This window comes from Lepisma saccharinum, chromosome 29, assembly GCF_977018435.1.
Source record: "Lepisma saccharinum chromosome 29, izLepSacc3.1, whole genome shotgun sequence".
Taxonomy (NCBI): domain Eukaryota; kingdom Metazoa; phylum Arthropoda; class Insecta; order Zygentoma; family Lepismatidae; genus Lepisma; species Lepisma saccharinum.
The window spans coordinates 21,100,635-21,113,318 of record NC_139257.1 but is presented as its reverse complement, the minus strand read 5'-3'; the positions used below and the strand labels follow the sequence as shown (position 1 = coordinate 21,113,318).

The 12,684-nt window shown below is 38.0% G+C and overlaps 1 protein-coding gene across 1 annotated transcript in view; it reads right to left on the bottom strand.

Annotated features, from left to right (window-relative positions):
- Positions 1 to 321: 321 nt before the first annotated feature.
- The window catches only part of LOC145981256 (uncharacterized), a 32,623-nt gene continuing 20,260 nt past the window's right edge, over positions 322 to 12,684 (bottom strand). Inside the window, exons 2-8 of the mRNA XM_083114410.1 lie at positions 12,111 to 12,262; positions 8,799 to 8,916; positions 8,525 to 8,686; positions 6,393 to 6,626; positions 5,432 to 5,563; positions 4,031 to 4,203; positions 322 to 668 (exon numbers count right to left, since the gene is read on the bottom strand). Of these exons, the coding sequence (XP_082970536.1) occupies positions 569 to 668; positions 4,031 to 4,203; positions 5,432 to 5,563; positions 6,393 to 6,626; positions 8,525 to 8,686; positions 8,799 to 8,916; positions 12,111 to 12,247 (1,056 nt within the window). The 5' untranslated portion in view covers positions 12,248 to 12,262 and the 3' untranslated portion in view covers positions 322 to 568. The remainder of the gene's footprint in view (positions 669 to 4,030; positions 4,204 to 5,431; positions 5,564 to 6,392; positions 6,627 to 8,524; positions 8,687 to 8,798; positions 8,917 to 12,110; positions 12,263 to 12,684) is intronic.

The following is a 12,684-nucleotide window of genomic DNA, read 5'->3' as shown; positions in this document are numbered from 1 at the left end:
CCCCGCCAAGTTACGCCTATCCCCAGAGACAATATATTTCAAAGAATCTTGCAGACGACAACTTACATAATATGTATGTGTGTGTATGCATTTCCTGAATCCAAATCTATCAGAAGGTATAACTAACTCAGTTATTTCCAGAGAATGTTGGAATGGTACTTTTAACAAATGAGGCTTCTATCCGCATCATCCCTTTCTCTTACCATATATCCTTTGTCCTCGAGTTAAACTGTGATGTATAATTTATACAATGACATAGTATAACCTTAATTTCAGCATATACATACGGTATATGTAGAAATCAAATCATTACTACTTGAGTGTAAATTAGTGTATATTTATTTTTGAAGTAATAATACTGATAATTTTAATACTACAAAATCACATATAAATATAACATATTTGTACAGTTTAGTTGAATTTGAATATTGAAAATTAGACATTATTTCTGTCACATCTCATGTGTGCTGAATAAAAGTGATTTTATTATAAGATTCTTCGCTTATAACGCATACAGTATGTTGATATTTGTAAAACTGTAAGCCAATGAATGTGATCATTACTGTGTCTAAGAAACTTCCTCTTCTTCATCTGGAGAATTCATTCGTTTCCAGTAGCTCTTTACTTCAACACCTTCCCAGTCTCGCTGTGGCATGTCCTTAAAGTATCTGGAAAATAGCAATGAAATGTTCCATAAACATCTAGCAATTTCTATTACAATTGTTCCTCAACAAACTATAGGTGATCGGTTCATTGGTGAAACACACTTCTTGTAAGCTAGCTCTGCTTAGCTTAAGCCCCTATCACACGGAACTGGATTTCTAGTAGGAATGCCCTAGTTGGCGCTGAACTGACTTTCTAGGTAGAAATCATGGCTGCCTGGCTGACTGCTTGACTGGTTTTGAGGAATAGGACATGTTCTAATTGCTACTAGCTTTCCACGACTGGATTCTGTGGAACAGCCAATCAGAGCAAAGTTTGGCCATGTGAAGATAATCTGTGAGTTTGCAAAGGAGCGTTTTTTTCTTAGAGCAAGCATACTCTAAGTTTTTTGTCTGTGGTTTCCGAGTGCTGGCTGTTTCTCGATAAAAGTAAAGAGATGATGTGTAGTGCATTCGTGTTCAGTTCATTAATTTTTAGGTATTTATGCAAAGCGTTAAGATGTGTACCTGTACGTGACAAATATGATTAGCTGAAAAATGAAAATCCTTATTATTACAAATGTATTAAATTAAATGTTTGACTTTTTATTTTGTGAATGAATCCTGCGAATCTCATGTTACTATATTTTTTCGAGCCAATCTCTAGTTCATACTTTTCCTTTTTTAATAAAAGCACAAAGCAGTAATTCTCCTACAACATTCTTCAAATTGCTCGTCCACCTTTAAGCCTGCTTTAGACGAAAGAATTTCCATTAACATTTTTGCTAGCATAAATGTTACGTAAATGCTTTCAAAAATCTTATAACAGATAGCACTTTACACCAAAGCATTTCATGGATCATTTCGGTTAGCTGTTCGAATTACAATGTATAATACATACAGCATGGAAGACACGTCGAGTTACACCGTCTATGTTGAGTGCACGGTGTTTACAATTGAAAAAGCTAAAATATTCTTCCATACGTGTACAGTAAACGTTGTAAAGTATTTAATTAATCAGCGCCATTCTTCTCTACCTAAAACCATTTAATACGAAGCGATATTCCTCTCGGTTGAATAGTTATCGTATTTTAGAAGTGTGAAGTGATCTCACGCGGCCGCCATTATGTGAGCAAAAGACTATCGACAAATACGGTGTGTAACAAGTACCGTGTGAGGCGAAAACTAGCAAATGGGTAGCCAGTCCAGCGTCAACTACAGCATTCCTACTGGATTTCCAGTTCCGTGTGATTCAGGCTTTAGTACACTGTGGTCAACTTAGAAGTCAATTGCTCTCCCAAACCATATACTGTTGCTTATGTTTGGAAGTTGATGATGGATGTTGGGATGTGGTGCACTAAAAGAAGTAAGGAATAATGTCAGTTGATTTGGGTTTTTTGTGTTTAAGTCCACTTTATGCACATAAAGGCTAATCGGGATCAGTCCTACGTAGAATTTTTGTTGCTCAGTGCAAAGAGTTTGAAAAGTTTAAGGAAACAGTGTTGTGTGGTGGGGGGATGTGATAAATGAATCTTTGGTGTTTTCTATTGTAATACCCAGAACCCATAACTCTTGAAAGTTATTATTTACTTTTACAGTTACTTACTACAGAAATTATAGTCTAGCATATTCTCAAACTATTACTACAAATGATGATCTATTCTCCAAGTAACAAGAGGTCAAAGTTCAAAGTCAAAACAAAATAAACACTAACTCTGTGCATGAAATTAAGAATAAAGAAACCCATTACCTAAGTATGGACATCTTAAAATGAACATCCAACAAATCTATATTTGCCTTTAAACCAGGGGTGCCCGTCCCCCGCCCCCAAGGCCCATAACGCACTCCCCCCCAAAAGCAGAACATCATCCCCCCCGTTTATGCCGAATTAATTACTCAAATTATTTTTGTCAGACAAAATTTGCGGAAAAATGTAATACCAGAGGTGGAACCACGAATTTTGGTCTGGGGGAGGGCAAGTACCAGGATAAACGTACCAATAATAATAACAACAACATTAAGTGGCTTTACTACTACTACTACTACTACTACTACTACTACTACTACTACTACTAGTAGTAGTAGTAGTAGTAGTATCAAATATGTTATTATCCTCATAAATTACGCAAAAGGGGGTACAAGTCGGTGCTAAAGCATTTGTTTGGAACAAACGATTTGAATTTTTTTTCAACATCGTCAATTTCACATTAGCTAATAATGGAAATCAAGCACACAACCTGTATTTTTGAATGGCAGAAAATGAATGATAAATGCATTCCGAAGATACATGTGTAACTTTCATAGCGACATAAAATAGAAAATACATATGCAACAAGTTAACACTAAATTGTGCACGTATTCAAAGCTTATTCAATACAGATATACAACACATATTATTTAAATACATTACATTACAGAAAAGAAGCAGAATGCGAGCGAAGCGAGCAAAAAAAAAATTAGATCAAGTTTTTTCAATTGAAAACAATATTCATTTAATAGGGCGCAAATAATTTCACTGGACGCCATGGCATTCTCTCTTTTACAACTTTTTTTTAGATCATTAGATGCCCATGGCCAACTCCCACCGCACCTAGCTACAGCTCTGAACTTGACGGAAACGAGAAAAGCAGATAATGCGAGCGAATCAAGCAAGAAAATTTTACAAAATGAATTTTTATTTGCATAAAATTTGAAATCGAAGGGGTAATTGCTCCTCTGTGCCCCCCCCTTGCTACCCTAGAATTGACTTCTGACGAATGTTGGGGAGCAATGACCCCCCTGTCCCCCCTGTAGTTGCGTCACTGTATAATACAGACATATTTCAGCAATATATGTTTACTTTAGATACTTTAGGCTGACTGCCATTGTTCGTCAACCTTATTCTTCACAGTTTGTCTGCTCGACTAACTTTGTATTAATGCCATCCAAACCGATTCTAAAGGCATAAGAGGTGGTATTTCATTTCAACCCTATCGCCGCGATCACCCTCAGGTAGGTAGAAAAACTAAACATAATAACCAAAACTAAAAATCAGTAACAAGTCAATCAAACGATGCGATATTCCTCCCCCCATGTTTGTGTGAAGATATATAGAATTGGTATAAAATTTTGTCCCCCCAAAAAATTCCCATGACGCAGTCGAGTCATGAAACCCCCCTGTGGGCACCCCTGCTTTAAGCCTACTATTTAAGTCTATTTCTATCTGATTTCCACCACTCTAGTGTCCCGAATAACTGGACAAGAGTTGTTGAATTTCACACCTTCTCCATTTAAGTGTTGGATAACTAGTAACCATTTGTGACTCTTAATTTCACTACAATAGGCAGAACAACTCAATTTATAAAAATGGCCAAGTTACAAAAACAATTAAAATTGAAACTAGTTCTTACTTGTCCTTGATCACCTGAAGTGCCTTTCTTTCTTTTTCGTTCAATCCATGGATTACAGTATCCAAGTTGAGCTCCATAAAGGAACTATCGTTCATTCCTAGGAGGTGAATTACTGCTCCTGGTTTTGTAATAGAGTAGTAAGTTGCCAACTTCCCAAGTTCGATTCCTTCAGACTGTGGAAAAATAATCAATTTTATTAAATGTCGATCTGCTCGAAATAGAAGTTCCTAGCTGAGGGGATCCAGAAAAGACAAATAAAATAAACCACATTTGGCTAATTACTAAGATGAGGATGAGTTATGATATGATGAAATTGATGAACAAACACTCACAAGGAACACCCATGCCGAGGCTAGGATTCGAACCTTGGACCCGAGTGTCTGTTCATCACTCATCCTCATCTTCAAAATTCGTATCAATCCCTAAGATTATATGTTTATTTTATAAAGCCTCTCTGAATGCTTCACGTTGACCAGGGCATTCACTTGTTTTTCTCAGTTGTCTCAGCCTCTGAGGCATGTAAATAATGCACAGTGTTGTGCTATGCAAACCTCCTGAGCTATTCAGGAAACAGGTAGTTTCTTCTGCCTATGGAGTCGGCGGTTTGCATAGTGGCAATTAAAAACACGATTCGGCATGGAGGAAGAGCTCCATGGCCTAGGGAATATAGAGGTGAGACAAGCTGAGAGGTGACGGACTTTGGATTGGAGTTGAGAAGGGAGAAGAGGTTAGGAGAGCAGTAGGGCAGAAGTGAGACGACGCTCTGGTCAACCAATTGAGAAGCCAACAGAGGACTTCGTATATTCTATTCATCATAATTCATCAGATAGACAGGTAACTATCCTAACACCCAGCCATGATTCAGGTTCAAAGGTTCACAAAACCCAACGAGTGACCATTGTCTTTTCTGCAGTTTAGTTCCTTAATCTTATTTGTACCTTTCGTATGCCAAGCGTTAACTCGTCATGCCAATGACGAGTGCTCTCATCAGAGGATGAATGATGAGTAACTTACATCACCCAGCAATTAATTGCACAATGACTGGTTCAGATCCCATCATTCTTTAGAATGATACGAATTAGCCAAAAGTGGCAGAAAAGCTTTATGAAAATAGCAATCCCCCACTTTGAACACTCATGTGAATTTTTCCTTACAAATTCATGAATATGTTAATGTATTTATATGATATATTAATTAATACTTTCTAGAACCATTGAATATTTCAGTACCACTCTGACTTACACTGTTACACCAACTGTATCAGAAAATAAGTTGTTTTGAATCTCTCAAATTAATTGTATTCAATGTGGCCTGCAAGCCATTTGCTTTGTCTACATGATTTTTATTATTGTTTGATTATGATTTGTGATTTGTGTTAAAAACAATTTAAAGTAACAGTACCTTGCAATAGTTAGCAGCTTTGGCACAAGCATCCTTTATGGATTGGTGAGCAGGATTCCACGGTTGAGGTCCAACATTCGTTAGCAATCCTATAGACACACAAGCGGCATTTATAATACCCAAATCTAGAGACTGAAATTAAGAAAAGAGTATACACTTTAATGTCCATTTGTATGGTTGTTATGTCTTTTGTAAATTGTTTTTGTAAGCCTTTATTCAAGTTCTGTTCATATACATTTATATTTAGTCTACAGTATATTACCTTTGATCGTGCTATCTTAACAAAGCTTATGGATCTACTTGCTTCCATACCCTAAAATCTGTCACTGAATGTATAGAGCTTTTTTTTATTTGTCTGAAAATTTGGATTTCCAATAAAACAAAGATACATGTTGTTTCTTGGTATCAGTTGTTTTTAATATGCTGACGGCACATGGTCTCAAATATCAGTTGTTTTTAATATGCTAACGGCACATGGTCTCAAATATCAGTTGTTTTTAAATGCTGACGGCATATGGTATCAAATATCAGTTGTTTTTAATATGCTGAAGGCACATGGTATCAAATATCAGTTGTTTTTAATATGCTGACGGCTCATGGTCTCAAATATCAGTTGTTTTTAATATGCTGACGGCACATGGTCTCAAATATCAGTTGTTTTTAATATGCTGACGGCACATGGTCTCAAATATCAGTTGTTTTTTAATATGCTGACGGCACATGGTCTCAAATATCAGTTGTTTTTAATATGCTGACGGCACATGGTCTCAAATATCAGTTGTTTTTAATATGCTGACGGCACATGGTCTCAAATATCAGTTGTTTTTAATATGCTGACGACACATGGTCTCAAATATCAGTTTTTTTAATATGCTGACGGCACATGGTCTCAAATACAACCTTTCCCCCAAGATCTGACAGAAAATATAATTCTGATAGTAATAATAACTATGTTGAATACCTGGAAGTAGGGTAAGTACTCGTCAAGAGTGTTGTCGATGAGTGTGCTTCGACAGTAAGAGAGCACAGTGGATATCGGTGTCTTGCTCCGTTGTATGACCTCCTTCAACACAGACACTGGGTATCCAGTCACCCCAATGAAGCGTGCCTTTCCTGCTGCTACAACTTTCTCCAGTGCAGGCAGTGTCTCATTTATGATGATGTCAACGTTTGGAGCAAATTCCATATCATGAACCTAGAAAATTAACACACTGACGGTAAAAATTAGTTTGTAGTGTCGATTTAATGAGCTATGAAGCATGGCCGTATTTAGAGGGGGGGTTTCTAGGGTTCAACCCCCCCCCCCGAAACTTCTGACATGTTGGATTAATTGATGTTCAGAAACCAAAATCTGTAACAAATTTTAAATTGTTTTTCGAAGCATCACAAAAATACAAGGAGACAATGTTGAAACGATCGAGCTAGAATTTTCATACATTTGGAATTCTGAAACTTGAGTGAAACAGGATTTATTCTCGGAATCGCAGCCCACAGGTGACCCCTCCATTATCACTTATGCTGTCATCTTTCCAGTGTTTTTCCTGTGTCACAAGGAATATAGACTGAAGAATCCCTTATGATTGTCCCAAAATTCCCTTTCCCGCTTTTAAATTACCCGTCCGATAAAGTCGAAAATAAATCCCCCTTGATAGGAGTTCAAACCTAGTACCTCCAGTTTCGTAGCGCATTACGTTGGCGATTGAGGTTACAATCCATGCACCAGGCTAAGCTTTTAAAGAGAATAACTGGTTCCACACTTTTCAAAATTCCAAAAATTTAATTTTAAAGTCAAACAACAAAAACTTTATGACTAAAATTTCCATCTAACTTTTAAAGTTTTTTCTTGAAGGTATCTAAAGTTTAATGACGAAGTAAAATAATTGTGCATTTCACACACTGTATGAAACGTAAAAAAAACAAAAAGAAACTTATGCTGGATATTCACTCATGTGCTGGATTGAGTAAGCCCCCTCAAGGATATAACAATAATATAATAATAATAATTATTAGTATTATTATTATGGAATAAAATTCTTTATTATTATGAAATTTTAATTATTATTGTACCATTATTATTATTATTTCTATTATTCAAATTTCTGGTGACGCCCTGGGAACAATTATGAATGAACCCCCCCCGAAATTTTTTCCTGCCTACGGCCATGCTAGGAAGTGCATGTTTCCCTATGCTTTCAGAGCAGACCTTGCAAAATAAGAGGTTTGCTTAATTGATTTTGTACTTGCAAGGTGCTTATGACTAAGCTTGATCCTACAAGGTCAATAATATATTAATTACTAATTACTAAAGAACACACCCTTGAAAGTTTGTTAAATTTGATTACATGTTATGCTTAGAACATTCAGAAGAATATCTGTGAGATTTTTTGCACTTTTTCCACGTAGTACACCCTGAACTGAAGACTAACGAGGCTTTGGCGACCGGCACTATGGCCAGTATAATTGTGTGTGTGTTGTCCTGCTTTTAGTCCCTGTGTGCCTGAGTGCCCGTTTAGAGCCTCAGCTTTTGACAGAAGTCAGAAAATTGTAAGATTTTTAGTTATGCAACGTTAGAGTTGTTATTTGTAATGATAAGGGGCTGGCCCCCGTATAATGTGACGGGTGCAAAATAGCCTAAGTGCTGACGCACCCAAAATTTTAAATTCAAATTCAAAATTTTTGCACTTTTTCTGGCAGCAGTGTCACTACATGTGAAGAAAACCCCTTGATGGCGAAATCCTGCCACGTGGCTTCATTGGGTAGCAGATGGTCAGTACATTGTATCCCATTAAGACCTATCTAACGTATTACATGCTAACATGGCGGAAGTATTCAAAATCACCAAGATGCAGAATATAAAAGACAATAAAAACGGCGAAAACAATTCTGCAACAAATTATAAGTAGCTAACTAAAACAGGTTGGATTGAAGAAATTACATTACACAGAGGCTATTTGGAATTGATCTACAATTTGGTCATGTGCCTCTCCCCTAAAACTCGATGCACGTCACTTCATCAAAATAAGTTCCAGGAGTCTTGCTTGGGGCAATGTAGCGGACATGCGAAAAGATGGGATGTAATAACTTATTTGTTACCTGTATAATATCCACATATTGTAAGCCCAAAAGAGACAAGCTCTTGTCCACACTTCTCAATGTAGCCTCTGTAGAGAAATCAAACATCTCCTTGGCATTTGACTTGTAACGACAGACTTTTGTTGCTACATAATATGCTTCTCTTGGAACTCCCTTCAATGCCTAGAAGAATACAAGCATTTTGTTACACTTTACATGTATCAACAGATTTAAGCAACATTTTAAACAAGCTGATGTATTTGTATTTTTGTAATATCCAGCGAGCCATTCTTACCTTCCCAAGAACAGTTTCTGAACGACCATCGCCATAATATGGAGCTGTATCGATGTAGTTAATTCCTTTCTTGAGAGCTGTTCTCACTGCACTTATTGCTTCTTCTTCTGCATAATCACTAAAATGAAACATTAATATTTTAGACAACTTGCTAGCCTAGTGGTTCCAATCGGCAATTGTCCCACATACTCTCTCCCTAAAGCTTTCTGTCCACTTGGAAAAAATAATTTAAACCTTGTTATCAGACAAGCAAAACTATTATGATATTTGGTTAAATTCGGTCAAAAATCTAGTGTTTTCTTTGTTTTATCAGGTGTAGCAAACTGTCCCCGTCTATTTTTCTGTCCCCCCTCCTTTTATATCCTCTGCGTTTTCAAGGAAAAGAATTGCACCAATGCTACAACTGACATTATCTTGTACTGATAAATAAATTCTCTTGGACGATCCACCAGGTCAATTCTGGGCCGGTTTCCAAGATTTCGCGAGATAACGTCACTCTCATCTTCAGGGTAGAAGTGCAGTGCTGACTGTTGAGTGCCAACTCGGTTTATATATGTATCTGGAGATGGATGTTTGTGACATTAGCTCTCGAAACCTTGGAAACCGTTCCAAAATTGACTTGGTCAATCGTCATAGAAAATATATTTATCATTCGTCGTCAGGAAAGCTTCAAGTTTTCCTTCATTATCTTGTACAGTGCGTTTCTAATGTCCCCGAACTCTGACTTTAAAAATTCATTGTTAAGCAACAAAGCAATTTTTTTAGAAACTGTTGCTTGTGATTGTTTGTTGGTGTTGTTGGAACATACAAATCAACACTAGACGACAATGAACAACGATGCATACGCAGTAGGCAGCAAGAATGAAAGCCAGATGTCCAGTTGAAAACGCGCACGAATTAAGTTCACCATAAGTCATACACGGGAGCAGAGGGTTGCTGTTTTGGAAGCTTACTTTCAAGTTAAATCATACGAACGCTGTATAGAGATGTTTCATAGGAGATATCCCAACGCTCCTTCACCTGGAAAAACAACAGTGTATGATTTAATAAAAAGGTATCGCGAAACAGGAAACGTTGCAGATAAGGCAAGGAGCGGACGACCATCAATTTTCAGAGAAGACTTTCTTGTGGATGTTGGTGAAAAATTGCAGAACTCCCCTAGGAAGTCTCTGAGGCGGCTTTCACAAGAGGTTGGAAAATCTTTGGCATCTTGTCACAGGGCTGCAAAACGTCTGAAGTTCCGAGCATACAAGGTGCGAGTAGTTCAAGAGCTACACCCGTTGGATTTCGAGAAACGCAGAAATTATTGTCAGTGGTTCAACAGATTTACGCGGAACAATGTGGTTAACAAACTGAACAAAACATTTTTCAGTGATGAGGCCTGGTTCCACTTGTGTGGATACGTGAATAGTCAGAATACTCGAATATGGGTTACAGAAAATCCTCATGCATCCACAATAAAGTCTTCTGTGAAAATTGATGGTCGTCCGCTGACGATGAATTCGTGCTCGTTTTTAACTGGACATCTGGCTTTCATTCTTGCTGTCTACTGCGGATGCATCGTTGTTCATTGTCGTCTAGTGTTGATTTGTATGTTCCAACAACACAAACAAACGATCACAAGCAACAGTTTCTAAAAAAATTGCATTGTTGCTCAACAATGAATTTTTAAAGTCAGAGTTCGGGGACTTTAGAAACTCACTGTACTTTCTTTCAATTCTCAAATCGCACGTTTCATGAAACAAACAGATTTAACATGGTGATGGGTAGCATATATTTTCCGCTGATTAATAGAATACAGCTCTCCAGTCTGGTCCATGGCATGTCCCACTCAGCTCTCTAGAATCGATTCTGTCCTTCACTTTTTCCTGGCTATAGTTCGTTACAGGGTTCCCTCATTGCGCAATTTTTCAACACCGCATCCCTGTCCTATCTACATTTACAGATTCCCTATCAGCGTCGTTTACTGAATGACTTCAGTTATTTATACAAAATTGGCAATAGCAAAATCCGTTGAAACACGCTCCTCCAGGAATTCCACTTTCGAGTGCACATGAGCACAACACGTAATACAAATTTATTTTACACAGAAAAGCCTAGACTGAAAGTTCAAAAAGATCTCCCTTCCACAGACTTCCCACTCAATATAACGACCTCCCATCAAGTACTGATGTACAAGGGTCGTTCAAGGTTGACCAAGACTTTTATTTCTAGACAGGAAATTACATACGTAGAAGCACCAAACTATGTCAGTTTTTCAAAGTATTCCCCTGAACATCCAGACACCGCTGCCATCGTTGTGAAAGTCCCTTGATGCCTTTGACATAGAAAGAAGTAGGTTGGTGTCATAACCACTGCAGGACAGCGTTCTTGAGTTCCTCAGCTGTCTGGAAGTGCGTCCCGCCCAAATGCTCTTTAAGAGCCACAAACAAATGGAAATAACTGGGGGCTAAATCTGGACTGAAAGGACTGTGTGGTAAAACCTCCCAGTGCGAGTTGACCAGTGTTGTTTGAGTCAAATGGGCCGTGTGTGGCCTGGCATTGTCATGGAGAAGAATGACATGTTTCGACAACATTCCAAGTTTTTTCTTCCTAACGGCCCCACGTACAGCACCGTGAAGCAGTGTTGAGTAATACTGGGCATTAATTGTGACACCCTTCTCCAAAAAATCCACATGGATAACACCTTTCATGTCCCAGAAGACAGTTCCCAAAATCTTACCGACTGCAGTTGGGCGAACGTGTCCGTGCTGTTCATTTGCTACCAACTCCCGTCCTTAACTGAACTGTTGACACCATTCGTACACTCTTGACCGTGACAGTGTTTGTTCACCATATTGTGCTTGCAGTCTACGCCAAGTTTCAGCAGGTTTCACCTTCTCCTTCACGAAAAATTTCATTACACACCGCTGTTCCACAGCAACAGATACATACACTACTTGCCGCCATCTTTGCTTACACTACTTACCAAATGCTTCGCAAAGGATCATGGTTACTCGCAAGAAATCGTGGTCTGTCCTGCCGAAGTAATGCAGCGCTACATTGATTCATTAATATTTTACGCACGAAAGTCTTGGTCAACCTTGAACGACCCTTGTATTTTCCACAAAGTACGCCTTTCTGTCTACCACCAGAACATACACATTAGTTGCTAAATAATATTTAATTGTGCTATCTTGACTTATTTATGTTAATCCAATGTGTTATTTTGTTATTTTTATTTTTGTTCTTTTCATTGTTGATGATTTCAATGTGAAATGGCTACGTGCTGTATCTGAAATTTTCTGAGTAAATAAAGGAATAAATAAATACCCAAACAATCCCCCAAGCGGTGCACAGCCAAATCCAATCTGTGATACTCGTAGTTCTGTTTTCCCCAGCCTGTTGTACTTCATCTTCTTCACGGATTCCTCATCGTGGAAGCCTCTTACGAATGTTGCAGGTAACATCTTTTAACAAGTAGTCTGTAATAAGGAAGAAATACTAAAAGCAAGTGTGGCTGTTGACTTTCAAGCACAGAAACAACAATAAAATTCAAAATCGATTACCAGGAACTGTTACCAGATGATAATTATCTTAGTACTACCCACTTCAAAGAACTAATAAATCTAAACTTCATTGTTCAACAGCCTTCTGGGGTCCAACGCCTGCCATATGACTTTTTCATTGAGTGAAGCGTGGTCAATGCATAAATTCCCAACACCGCTATTTTCTGGTTTTTGGGACATGAACCGGCTGCTTCTTCTTTTCAAGCAGCTTCCCGCACTGATTCTACTACAAAAATAAGTAGAAGTGCGCGTCAAATCTCCTGCATATGGCAATAGCCAATGGCAGCGTACTGCAGCGGTGCCATGTCGAAATCTCACACGGAAAAGAGACAGCGTGG